The 13,696-nt window shown below is 45.2% G+C and overlaps 1 protein-coding gene across 2 annotated transcripts; it reads right to left on the bottom strand.

The window, feature by feature from the left end:
* Nucleotides 1–2,891: 2,891 nt before the first annotated feature.
* LOC134558328 (uncharacterized) lies at nt 2,892–11,865 on the bottom strand. Of its 2 annotated transcripts, XM_063412077.1 has the most exons (3): nt 11,137–11,865; nt 4,456–4,632; nt 2,892–3,077 (listed from the first exon to the last, which is right to left on the bottom strand). In XM_063412077.1, exons 1-3 carry the CDS (start codon nt 11,578–11,580, stop codon nt 3,057–3,059), a joined length of 642 nt encoding a protein of 213 aa, XP_063268147.1. In that variant the 5' UTR covers nt 11,581–11,865; the 3' UTR covers nt 2,892–3,056. The 2 variants fall into 2 exon arrangements, with proteins under 2 accessions (XP_063268147.1, XP_063268146.1); XM_063412076.1 differs by lacking the exon at nt 2,892–3,077 and having other exon boundaries at nt 4,329–4,632.
* Between the last annotated feature and the right edge of the window lie 1,831 nt (nt 11,866–13,696).

Here is a 13,696-nt window from a genome sequence, read left to right as displayed (position 1 = left end):
TCACACCACTTCGAGGTTAAATGATTAACAATTTAGGTTCTCAAAACACTGAAATACAAATCTCTAACCACATAAATGGATTTATTGGAGAAAAAATGTAGAAGCCTTATCAAGTGACTAATCTCACATTCCTTATTAGAACCTTTAGGGATTTAAAACTCTGTGTACACTACTTTAATAAGCATTTCTTGGGGTAGGGTGGGAAAAAATAGTAACTTATCAAGGAGGCGAGTTTTAAACGTCCTTTTTTGCATCTGCAGGTAAAGGGAATGAGTTTTCAATTAATACTTTTTAACTCATCAAAAATTTTAATCTGTGTTCCTGAATGAGACATTGCCTCACAAATACCAAACATACCCAGCTTTCCATGAATTCTCCACAGGAAGTGAAGAGAATCTCAGTAACGGCAAATTAGGCAGACACAGGCAATTGCCTTTTGCTGGGGGTTTTGTTCTGTTTTGTTCTGTTCTGTTCTTAAAGGGGAAATCTACCACTATTACTCATTTTACTTTCCCAAGAGGTTGTCTTCTGAGACTTTGTGATAGTTAAAGAAGCTAAAATTATCACAAAGCCATAGCATGCACATTTGTATAAAATAATTTACATAGGTTAATTGATACATATCAAACATAACAAAGCTCCTTTATTAAATCAGAGAATTCTGCCTTCTAAAACATGAAGGAGCTCGGTTATCATCTCCTTGGGGAAGGAGTGCAACTGCTAAAAATCTCTGTCCTCACCCCTTTATGCTCTAGAGGCTAGTCTCTTCCTTCTGCTGAAGTGCTCTTAGTGGAAATTGCTAATGATTTTTCACCTCCAGTAATTGTGGATTGGATAGCAGAGACTGCTGGGGAGAAAAAAACAGAGCTGGAAGGAAGCTGGGTGGTTTGGATTAAATAATGTTTTGATTATATTCTACCATCTCAGTCATGTAAAAACCTGTCCTATTCTTCAAAATAAAAGTCAGTACTCTTGTCAGCCAGTCCTAATTAGCTTTTGTACTTTAAATAATCTACCTACTCCTTTCTCTAGATCTCCAAGTAAACAATAGTGACAGACAGATTTAATGAACGATTTTTGGTTTATCAGTGAATATTTTTGGCCAAGGAGCATTCCTGCTTTCAAACCTAAAAATCTGCTCTCATACTAACTCCAAATAAATAAAGATTGCAATTACACCATCAGAATAATTTTCTCAGTGCTTCTAAAATCTCTTTTTACTGTGGCTGGACGGCACGTTCTGTTTTAGTGCTATGGCAGCATAGAAAGAGACACAGCAAATTAAGCTTCTGCATGATCAAAATTGAATTTTTTTTTCTGTTGCAGTTTGAAAGTTCTTCTTGGCAATGATGAATGTAGTTATTTAAGAATATAATTTTTCATTGAGTTTTCTGAAATATCTGACTGATCAATTTAGAAAGAAGTTTGAATAAGCCCTAAATAATTCTGAATGCCAGAGCAGTTCAAAGGCCAAATCAGTGTTTGATGGCATTGACTTTTTAGTGATAAATTTGTTCGCTTCACAGCAAAAGACCTACTGGGCCAGTGAAGGGTGGTACCTCCTGGAATACTGAAATGTTAAGACCACTGTTCCTACTTACCATCAGCAGGAAGGGGCAAAAACTTGTTTCTACTTTAGCAAGCCATTTGTTTCTTTGCTTACAAAATGTTCTTTATAAAAATTCACGCTTTGTATAACTGGGGAGAATTACCTGTTTTCACAACAGTAAAGTGATTCTCTAACACTCAAGCTGAGTAGCCTGCCAGACCTCAGATAAAAGCAAAGACCTGGTGTGGGCTGGATATTTCTGAAGCATGAGAGTTTGCTAGCTTTCCCAAGGGAAACTTCGGCAGTTTCTCCTTTCCCAAGCAGCTTTGGGTAAATAACTATTCTTCCCATAACATTTCTAAGTAAACAATATTCCTTTCCCATAACAACCTCTCTCCCAGGTGTTGTGTTACTTAACCAATGGAGAGAGGTATCAATCCTATGGACCAATAATCTGCCTCTTTAGCGCAGCATGTTAAAAAAAGGCTGAATGAATTGTAAATAAAGCCTTCTGATTCTCTTCTGCCTTCTGACTGGAGTCAAGCATTTTTATTTTGTGTCCAATAGCGACAGCCTGGGAAGAAGTGAACTGTACTACACACTGCAAATAAGCAGCTCCATCCAACCCTGGTTTCACAGTAGACTTCATGACTGATGGTACTTGTCACTTGAGACTGACTGCAGGTACAGGTGTACTTTCAGAAGAAAACAAGATCTCAAAATACACAGGGGGGGAAAGCAGCAGCAATCAAACTAAATTGGTTTTCCCAAACCTTGAGCAATATAAAAAAATAAAATGATTACATCATCATGCAAGATCATCCTTACATCTGCCAAGTCTGTGGCAGAGCAGTGGCTGGTCCCAAAGAATCCCCAGAAAGGAGCAAAGACCCTCCTAATGGGCAGAACTTGGTGCAGAGTGTGCTCAGGAGGAGCTACTGTTACCTGCAGGTTTTGCTCCTAGAAGGGCCCCACTTTTCCCTTCTACACCTTCATGTCTGTACAGCCCTTGCCCTGTAGCACCCTGTCCCCAGAGTGCCACCTTTCTGATGGCCATTAAGTGCCTAGGGAAGATGTAGAGCTGTGGTACAAAAGAAAAATCCTTCCACTCTAAATAGTGAGCCAATGTTTATCTGGCCTATTAAGTAATGTCCAGCGGACTTACTAGTGTCAAAGCTTTGCCCATGAAAAAACATCTTTCATATTATGTTAAAAACAGTTCTGTTGAAAGAATCACTGCACCATATAGAATAGGTGCTGCTCAAAGATCTTCAGAAAAAGTAGAAATACTTCTGACACAAAGCTGCCCCTTGAAGAAGGAAGGTACAGGCAGCAAGGAACATTCCCACAAAATAAGTTTGGTTATTAATATTAAACATGAAAAAACAAACTATTATTTTAATTCTTTTCTTTCTGTTTTCCACAAAGGTTGCACTTGATGCATTAATCTTCTCAGCGAAGTTTTTACAACCGATTGCCTACACACTATGAGAAGTTTCTCCATCCATTACTTGCAGGGAAACGGGTCCTGCAGTATAGAAAAATATTTGTTACATCTTATCAGGGTGACACATAATCTAGCAACAATTACAGCAAGCCTATATTTTGTACTATTTAGTTTTCAATGTGAAAAATAGTTCCAATATTAAACCTGGGGTGGGTGGGGGTTATAGTAACCAGTTGAATATTATAAGCTGTGATTTCCTTTCCATGTGTAGCGATGCCACACTTGGATCCTGCTCTGAGACAATGGATACAAATAAATCCAGTGTGCGTGCCTCCTATGCAGATGCCATGGTCTGGTAATACCTGAAAGTTGATTCCTCCTGTTTATACACACTGAGGGCAGCAACTGCCATGTCTTTAGTTTTGGTGTGGCCAAAAGCATATAAAACACAATTAACCTTTATGAGAAAAGTGGGAGATAGTCTGAAAGCTGACCCAGCCAGAAAACCACTACTGTCAAGAAAACTCAAGACTATACACATCCTGAAAACTTCTCATCTCAAAAATTGGTCCAGATGCCCTCAGTGGAAAAATCTTTGATTCCTTTCTTGCGCTGGCTTTTACCATTTGAAATTGGGGTACCCACAAACAGCACCAGGGTGAATGCAGCACCTCAAAGCATGGTAAGAGTTATGCTGTGGGTCAGCAGGCACAACACCCAGGTACAACCTTACTTCAGACTGCAGGATGGCCAGAGGATGTGCTGGTGGTATACCAGTGACCTGTTTTACACCCTGCAGGGCCAGCAAAACACTCGTTTGGGAAACCCTTCCTCTGTACCGATGCCTGCGCACACAGTTGGGGTGTGAGATACACCAGTGTTCCTCAGGGTGGGAAACATTTCAGAGAGGTGAAGATGATGATGCTTTTTATTTCTTTGCAGAAGTTACCCTGGTATTCAAGAGTCATTACCAGCAGGAGTTTATTTTAAACTCCACTCTTATCATCCAGCCTGACAATGCCCTGAAGCAAACAGGAGCTTTTCCTGCCTAACATTTTGGTATCTTTAAAAGGAACAAGTGCCATCCTCTGCACCAGCTCTGTGAGCTGGGTATAGACACACTTTGGGCTCTCAGTTCACAATTTGTATCTCTTCTGCCAATTAATAGCTTTGGAGCCTCTGCATCCACATACATTTTTAATTGTGCATGTCCAAGTGAGTCATTGACATCAGCAAAGCAACAGCACTGATATCCTGGGAGTTAAAGCCACAAAACTATTTAGTGGCAACATTTTTATAAAGTGAGCAGGCCAGGGAAAGAGCAGACACTTTTTCCCTTTAAACAACAAAATTAGAAAGGAATTTATTTTTATTGCAAAACATTGTAAACAACCTTCACATGGTTTTTATTTTGGGTACCCATTAAGGATTTCCAAACAGAAGAGGACATAACACTTACTTGACCTTGTAATTGTGCAGCCTGCATGGCACTGCAGGGCTCCCAGCCCCGACTTCCAAACCTGGCATCAGCCTCCCAGTTCTGCCACTGCCCATCTCCAGTGGCTGACAGCCCCGCGACTATGCCAGTAGCCAGGGAAGCTTGTGATGGTTTTCTGATGGTTTCTGGTTTTAAAACCTGGCAAACAATGGGAAAGAGCAGAGATTTGAGCACGTTTCAGATTGGAAACTGGGCATAGGAAGAGGTGCAGGGAGAGGAAAGAAGAAAAGAGCATGCTCACATCTGTAGTTGATACATGCTTTCTTTCCCAAAGAAAGTTCAAATTCCTGAGTCTGCAATGAAAAGTGGGAAAATGACACAATCTGTCTCCTGTGAGAAGGTGGAATCCACAGGGATTGTTGAAGGCAACTGCCATGGAAACAACATCCAGACTGAGTTCAAGCAGCACAGGAAATAGTCAGCAGGCCAGCTCTGGGCTCCTGAGCTTTGGGAACACAGCGATGGCAAGACCATCAGGTCTGCCCTCACCAAGCCTTGGACAGAGCTTCTGGCAGATGCTGCTGCCATGCAGCAGAGGGGGTGGCACTGGGCTCCCCTCAGCAAGCCATTTGCCTGTTCAGGACATTTGCCAAGCAAGTGTTAACAAGGACAAAAGCAGCATTCCCAGCACATGCCTGATCCCTTAGAATTGCGGCACTGTCCCTGCAATCGTCACTCCTCCAGTGCTCTTAACTCCCTTGGCTACAAGCTCTGCCTTACAGGGTGCTCAGCTCACTTGATGTGTTCTGGGTCAACAATTCATCTCCTTGATTCCCGGCTTGCTGTTTTCTGCCCTGGGGCATTATTCCCCCTCAAAAGCAGTGGTAGTAACCCTCCGCGATCAAGTACTTGTGCAAGGGACAAAACAGATTTTGCTTTCAGACAAATCTGTGGCTTCCAGGGCCCACCTGAAGCCACTGTTGCAGTCCAGAAAAGTGAGAGCAGCACTGCCAGATCACACAGACCACAAAACACTGTGGATTCGCCTCTGGAAGTGAAGACATTGCCCAAGGACAGCAGCAACTGCCCACAAAGTCCCAACACTCATCACAGGGCCCTCATGTACATCCACTGTGCCCCTGCAGAGGCTGCTCCACCTGTCAGAGCTACCAACCCCTAGAGCTGCTGTGGGGTCCTGTGACACACACCTCACTCTCAAGTGTGTTCAGGTGACTGAACTGAGCCCCAGAGCATTGCAACAAAAACGAAGAAACGCAGAAAAGTTTTTTAAAAACTGTTTAGTAACCTTGTATGTGTCCTGAATGGGACATATGTTGTTCAGTTTTCAAAATCATCTTGGGCACTTGAGGTACAGGTCCCTGCTCTTACAGCTCCAGGCCATGGACTGCAGAAAATGTTACCAGACAAAAGCATTATTTACTCATCTTAGCACTATAATATATCTGGTCTAGCACCAAAACATATTTGAATCATCTTGCAGAGTATATATGAAGGGTTCATCCTTTTAAGCATCCTCTGAAGCTCCTGCATGGACAGACCAAACCAATTGTGCAGGACCTGTTTCCCCTCCTGTGAGTTCTTGTTAAGATCTGCATGGAGACCAGAGCTCTGCTTCCCTGCGTGAGCTGTGCTTATCCATTCTGGGTTCAACTCTTCCATATGCGTGAGGGAAACATTCCTCAAGGACTGTTTAGACCACCCATGATTACCAACATTTATCCCAGCCATGTGGTTCACACACCCACCAGCTACTGTCTGCAGAAGTTATCTGCTTTCATGGAGTGTTGGGGGGTTAGATTTGGTTTTGGTTTTTTTTTCCCTCTTCTCACAGAATTTTTTCCCATAAGTTTCCAAGAAGCTTTAATGACTACTTAGTCAGGACAAAAAGAGTGCTTGAGGGATATGGCAGCACGAAGCTACACCTATTGTTTTTGAGTCCCTGGGAGTGTCCCGCAGACGGGAGAGATGATTAGCTTTGGGGAAAGGCAAAAAGACAGATCTGGGGGAGGGGGAGGCACTCTTGCTCTCAGCGCCGAGGAGGACGGTCAGGCTGCCCTCTGCCTCTGCCTCGTCCTGGGAAAATCTGTCGTCATCTGCTGTGTACCCGGGAATCCTGAACTCGTTTTCTCCAGCCTCTCCCACCACCGCCGCTGCTTCTTCGGAGCTTTGAGGCTCTCCTGCTACTCTATAGCCCTGCACTGCCCAGCCCTGCCGGGACACCCCTGCCTCCAGCTGCCAGCGCAGAGCTCCTCATCTCATCCACCAGCCCGGGACTTTTCCTTCCTTCCAGTTCGGCCTCTCGGAGTCCTGCAGGGGCACCCAGATCAAACTGCTCTGGGCTTTTGTAAAAGAAAGCCCTCAAGGTTCTTGGTTCTGTTTATTATTGATGCTGTAGTTGTTGTTTGTTTGTCGTTTTGTCATATATACTAGTAAAGAACTGTTATTCCTACCCCCATACCTCTGCCTGAAAGCTCCTTTAATTTTCCTTTTAATTGGAATAATTTGGAGGGAGGGGATTTGAATTCTCCATCTCTAGGGAGGTCCTGCCCCTTCCTAGCAGATATCTGTCTTTCAAACCAAGACATGGAGAAAGCAGGGAGTAATCACCACTGAATTTTTGGAGACCAGATAGAACAAACTACTTCTTTTGGAGATGCCGCCTAACCCTCCCTGCTTTCTTGCTGATCCTGTGGGATTTGAGACTGTGGACCACAGAGACCAGCACCCCTGATTTTACAGACAACCTGTTTGATACAGGTCTTCACATAATCCTCACTTTTATTAGGATGAAAACAAAACCAGATGCAGATTAGGAAATCATTTGTAGGGATAAGAGAGCATAGAATGAGAGAACCAACTGCCAAATGCTAATGCTTAAAGAATTCAAGCCCAGGGCTTCATATCAGAGAGCGACTGACAACTGCAGAGCAGAGCTGGGCAGCCTGGAAAGCTGCTAAAAGCCACAGGAGATAACTGCAATTGAGGACATTGCTGCTTATCCCTTAAATTAAAATAGACATGTTCCCTAAATACAACAAAATGAACTCCTCAGTGCATCTCACAGATCTGAGCACCTGCTGCTCTCCCCAGCCTCTCAGAACAGGGCTGACAGTGTCTCTTTCACATCTGGGGTGGAATATACTACCGCAAACTTCCCCAGCTGCTTCACTCCTACATGATTGCTTGGAGGGGCTGATGGGTGTGCTGGGCACCTGCAGTGGGATCCTCCTGCGATGGCCCTGGGCACTGAACATGTGGGCATGGGCTCCAGGCAGCACAACACTGCAGCTTGGTCTATAATCACGGCTTCAGGGAGGCTTTGGACTAATGCACGAGGAGCCCCAAGAGCACGTGAGCCAGGGGCAGCCACGTTGCAGTCTGGAGACAAGGACATCCTGCCCTGGAAGGCAGAACTCCTCCGGGGAAATAAGGCAGTTTCTGCACAGTGCTGCTCATGATGGCACTGTGGATTGAGTCTGACTGAAACCAAAGTATGAACCAAATGGATGTGAGTAGGGCCCTGCTGCAGGGAAAGTCACAGGACCTATAACCACACATTTCTTCCTCCAGGCTGCAGAGGTGAAGAGAGATCCCTGCCCAGCATAAATCCAGACACAATGGAGTCATTCCAGTTTATACCAAGGACTCACAGCACATGAGGCTACTTGCCAGTCCCTCCCACCATGATCAGTTCTGCCATGCAGGAGGATGGTGGCTTTCAAAGTTGCTCCTGTTCAAGGCTGGGCCAAGGATCCCTCTCCCTTCACAGAGAGGGCCCCAAAGCACTGAAAGCCAGGAAACACAACAGCTTCAAATCCACCGCTGGATCCCTGCTGGAGGCACAGGCACCTCAAGCAGCCAGCATCACCTCCAACTTCACTTTTAGATTAATGTTCTTCCAAACTTTTCTTGGCTTCCCACTCTTCCACTTTCTGTCACCCTTCTCATTACAGATGTATCTTTGCATCAAGAAAAGCATGAGGAAAATTGTTCTTTCAGGGTGACAGCTGAGCGAGGGCTATATTATTAAAGGTACCAATCATAGGTGCCGAGCTATCATCGCAGGATGAATGCACTTGTCAGGAGCCCGCGGCAGCCGGGGGGGAGAGGGAGGGAGGGAGAGGTGGTGGGACAGCAGCTCTCGCTTCCCCGCTCCTCTCCTCCCGCCCTCCGCTCTCCCTCTCCTTTAATGTTGGCCACCTCTGCTCGCCTGAACTTGGACCTTCAGCAGCAACAATTTCTCTGGCCTCGACAGCAGGATTAATTTCTCCTGCCCTCAGTGGGGCCTCTGAGTGTGGTGGAAGTCCAGCTGGCCTGCTGCTGATAAGATGTACCTTTTGATTTGTTTTGTCTTTGATTGCCTTTTCTGTCACCTACAATGGCTGGCTGCCTGGAGACCTCCACGTCGCCTGACTGACGGATCTATTTATCTATAGGCTGCTCCCCGGCTTCTCCTCCCCCTCGCTCCCCTCCTCCCCCAAACCACCACCTTGTACCACTGAAGTCCCAGTCTAATAGAAGCTGTGAAGGCTCATTCACCATAAAATACATCTGCCATCCTCCTTCTCTCCAAGATAAAAGCCTGTCAGTGTTACTTTCCAATTCCAGGCAGCTTGATTAATGGTGAAAAGCCACTGCAAGATCGACTTCTGGTTTTTACAAGCGCTGTCAGGCAGCCCAGGGTTATGCGAAACACACTCATAGAAAACAAAACAAAATGAGAAAAGGTTGGGTGGGGAGGGAGAAGAGGGATAGGAAGGAGGGGGTGCGGGTAACCAAATCATATTAGGCTCAAGACTAAATAAAATAGGAACCTGGAGCCATCAAATACCTGTCAGTTGGGTGCAGAAATACACTTTCAGCTCATTGTACCAAGGCAAATTATGGCAATAATAAATCATTGTTGAAGGAAGATTGTTGATAATTTTTTTTTGGGATGGTGGCATTCAATAGGAACTCTGGGACACCTGCCACTGGGCTTGGAGCGAGAGCCAGAGCAGGTTATTAGCCTGTCACTCAGGCCTCCTCCTCACACCCCGCAGGAATTACAGGGAGTAGAACTAGAATATAAAGCCTGGAAAGAGAGATATTTTTTAAAAAAATTAATTACATAGCTGAAATACTCCTACAGGGAAAAAAAAAAAGGGAGGGGATCAAAAGAATTACAGCCCTCTTTGCAAGGCTCATTTTTGATAAAGCATATTTTACAGTGGCCCAGCTTAGTAGTGCTTCAATCACTCCACTTCATCTGCCATCAAGAGACAACCATCTCTAGGGCGAGATATGACTGATGGAGCAAGGTAATGCCACGCACTCTGGAAAATATATAGTGCAGAAAAGAAAACATGGAATATTCCTGACCCACTAAGACTGGGCTTGAATGGTCAGGAGTGGGAATTATTCAGGCTCAATCCTATGACCAGCAACACCATGAAGTGTGGAGGTGTGAATGTTGTGAGGGTGGATCTCAACTGACCCACAGTACCTCTCACAGCACAGGACTCTCTCTCCTATATGGGATTATCATCCACATCCAATGGAAAGAGCTTCAGAAAAATCATTCACTGCAACATCTCTACATCTGAGGTAAGTTTCCCATCTGAGATGATTAATTCTAATATTTCTGCGAAGATGAGATTTGACTGGATCGTGAGATGTTTGTTAGGCAAGGTGCACATTGCCTAACAAAAAAAATCCCACGTCTCTGCTTTCACCAAGCATGGGCAGGGCTCAACATCACTTTTTCCAAGATGGAAGGTCAGGCTGATCAGCAGACACCACCTCTCTACCAGTGAGAGGGGAAGCTGGGGGAGCTGGCAGGGTAGATGTAATTTCCAGTGATCACACACAGATAAACTCCTCTGTTCATTTGTAGGATCCTATTTGTCCATCACACTAGGCAGAACCTCTGACCTGGCAATGGGACTTCAGTTTATAGTCTGTTGAGACACCTAGAAGAAGACCGAATGGACTGAAGGAAAGAGCTGATAAAGAAGGAGCAGACACTGCAAGAGAGGATGGCAAACCTGAAAGATACAAAGAATAAGAGAATGGAAAATAAAATTCCCTGAAACAGAAGAAGAAAGTGTGAGGAAGAAGAAAGAAAATCCAGTGGATGAGGAAAGAAAAAGACAGAAATATGCTAAGAAAGGCAAGAGAAAGCACAATCAGAGGGGAAGAATAAACCCTCTATATAGCAGATGCGATGCCAGAGAAAGCAAGAGAAGCCCACATGAGGTGGGATGTTTGGGATGTTTGAAAGAAGGTTGTGCATTACAAAAGAAGGAAAAGAGAGAGGAAGACCAGAAAGGTGAAATGGAGAAAGCAAGAGAAAGAGGAACCCCATGGAAATGCAGCAGGCTCACTGGCAACCTTCTTCCCAGGAAGTTAATGCCAGTAAACAAATAGGGGGCGGGGGGGGTGGGGGTGGGGGTGGGGAGGGGAACAAGTGTTGAGTAGAGAAGCAAATCCACCAAAACCCCAGGCAGAGGTTTTACTTCAGGTTATGAATCACATCATGTATTCAATTCATATCAGAGACATCTTGGTCACATGCTTTCCTAATTTTTGTGCGTGGTGGACCTCAGATACTGGACCCCTTTTATTACACTGCTCAAAACACTCGGTTCCCCTCAATTATCTCACCAGCTCAAAACACTCGGTTCCCCTCAATTATCTCACCAGCCAAAAGCTGTCACAATTCACTCCCACCAAAACTTCTCTCCGCGCTGATGTCTGCGGCATCAGTCCCCCGTCATCTGGTTCATGAACTGCCAGGTGTGGGGACACGGGGCTGTCGCTCTGCAGGACCGGCTCCCTTCCCCCGCCAGGGCACAGGAACCCGGGTACAATGTCCCCATTGTCCGAGAGCTCCTTGATTTCCCCGGGGCACAGATCGGTGATGGGAGAGCCGCGGGCGAGCCGCCAGCGGCTCCGCGCTGATGTGAGCTGCTGCAAACGAGGGGTGACAGGAGGGAGCGGCGGAGGGGGCACAGCGGGGACAGGAGGAAGCGGCCGCGAGGTCGGTGAGCGGCAGTGGGCAGGGCCAGCACCGCAGGCGTTCCTCTTGCGGAGGAAGCCACCGCAGGCTGCCTTTGGAGTGGAAGCACGGGACAATTTCTCCATCCGGGTGAAGTTAATGACTTCCACACTTCAGCTCTTCTCATCAGCCAGTCCGGCAAGCGGACACGTCCGAAGCCCGCAGAGATCCCAGGGACACTGGGGCTCCTGTCCCTGCTCGTCCCGGCGCTCGGCGCTCTGCCTCGGCATCGCCCCCATCGCTCCAGCCCCTGCCTGCCTGTGCTCTACAGGCACCACTCGCACCCGGGCTTCTGAAATCTTCCTAGACCCAGCACAGCCAGAATTTCTGCACTGTCTTGAGTCCCTGGATCCAGCCAGATGACACCTACCCGCACCTTTCACAACAGCAGGATCGGGAACAGGAATTGTCAGAAACAGGGAAAGTTCAACTGAGAAAAACAAAATAAAAATTAGGAACACATGGTTAGGAATTAGGAACATGTATAAAAATTTATAAAAATATATTCAGTTTTGAAATGATAATGTTACTTCTGTACTCCACTGCTTGAAAAGAAAGCCTCCTATAAAACGATTAAATACTTCAATTTGAGTTAAAACATATAACTACATGTTAAAACAGGTAACTACAATTCCCATTTATTGTTGGCCAACTTTACTGTCAGTCCTTAATATTGTACTCCTAACTACATTAAAAAGAATCTATATTGAAATCTCACATCATTTTTTCCCTGGCTAATTCTTCAAAACAGAAGTTTTTATGTATTTTATTCCAGAAATATGACTATTTTCTGTGTGTTATCTAATTGCATCACACACCATTTTTCATCATTAAACAAGCAGAAAAAGTTTAGCTCAAACAATAACTACAGGAAATATTTCACTTTTCCTGAGAAACCCATGTGTTTTTCCTCCTGTCACAAGATTTTCTCCACTCAATAGTTGACTTCATTTTTTTTGAAAAATGTATAAAATTCAGAACCTTTTTCTGTGATAATCTCTCTGCTCTGTGAGGCTTCAATGTCATGAATATTCAAACCTGGCAGAGACTGTTCCTTGCTAAACCAAACCGTGGGAGCAAGATCATCATCTGAACCAGGTTCAGAGCCTGTCACACATTGCTCTGTACTCACACAGTGATTCTCGTGTGCATGTGGGGAGAAAGACAAAAGGATCTGTGGTGCCATCACACCTTTTACCTCTCAGGGAGCACAACTCTGTGCCAGCCTGGTGCAGAGCAGTGGCTCAGCAGCATCACTTCCACCACAGCCTGGCTGTTCAGAGAGGAAGAGATGGATGGTCAGGACTGCCTGGTCAATAGATCTTTTTGTCCAAGCCTTTATCACAAACAATAGGAGCTGCAGCAATCCAAAATATATTTAGGTAAATACTGGGAACTAGCAAGCCAAACGCTGCCACAGAGGCCAAAAACAATTCCCCAGCACCACCTTTCTTGGGTCCCAAATGGGGACTGTCAGGATCCTCAGCCCTGCTTCAGCCTGTCTTTTATTTTCCCCAATGCTCTCCAGGTCTGGGAGCTGCACGTGGTTTTCCAGAGCAGTGAGTGCAGGAGTGATGTGTTCGAACTCAGTATTAATGTAAAGAACTATTGCAGCAGCTTTATTGAATGGCTCTAGCCCCTCTGGACATCTGTATTTTACAACTTGGATACAGGTGATAGGCACCTAAGATTACAGAGACTGATAACTATATATTCCTAAAGAGTCCTGTCCCTCTGGATAGATTTTTTCAGAGGATGAATTTACTTTGTCCAATCCAGAAAGCAGGATCTTGCCAGGACTGTCCACACATATCATCACTTGTCTTCAGAAAAACCAGTCACCTTCTCTCACACAGAATCAGAGCAAGCAACCCCACCCAACCAGTGCTAGGGCAGCAGGAAAGCACTCATTAAATGGCATTTCATGACCACTTGAACACACACATAGGAACAAGTGAGAAAATAAAACATTACATCCAGGAATTGCTAAGCCTTTTAGACAGAAGTGTAGCAAAATAGTTTTACATGGTCAAGAGCTCTTGCTATTGTTGTAAGACAAAAACAAATTGTGTGAAGTTCATCTCACACCTGTTGAAAGGTCATGTTGGACAAGGTCGCAAGGCTCCTGTGCCCCATCTAATTTGGCAGCCAATGGTACAAGGCTCTTGTGCCTTCCAGCAGACAGATGTGTGTGCACAAAGC

This window comes from Prinia subflava, chromosome 14 (assembly GCF_021018805.1).
Source record: "Prinia subflava isolate CZ2003 ecotype Zambia chromosome 14, Cam_Psub_1.2, whole genome shotgun sequence".
Lineage (NCBI taxonomy): Eukaryota > Metazoa > Chordata > Aves > Passeriformes > Cisticolidae > Prinia > Prinia subflava.
Note: the sequence above shows the minus strand (reverse complement) of the source record. Positions and strands in the feature narration are given on the sequence as shown.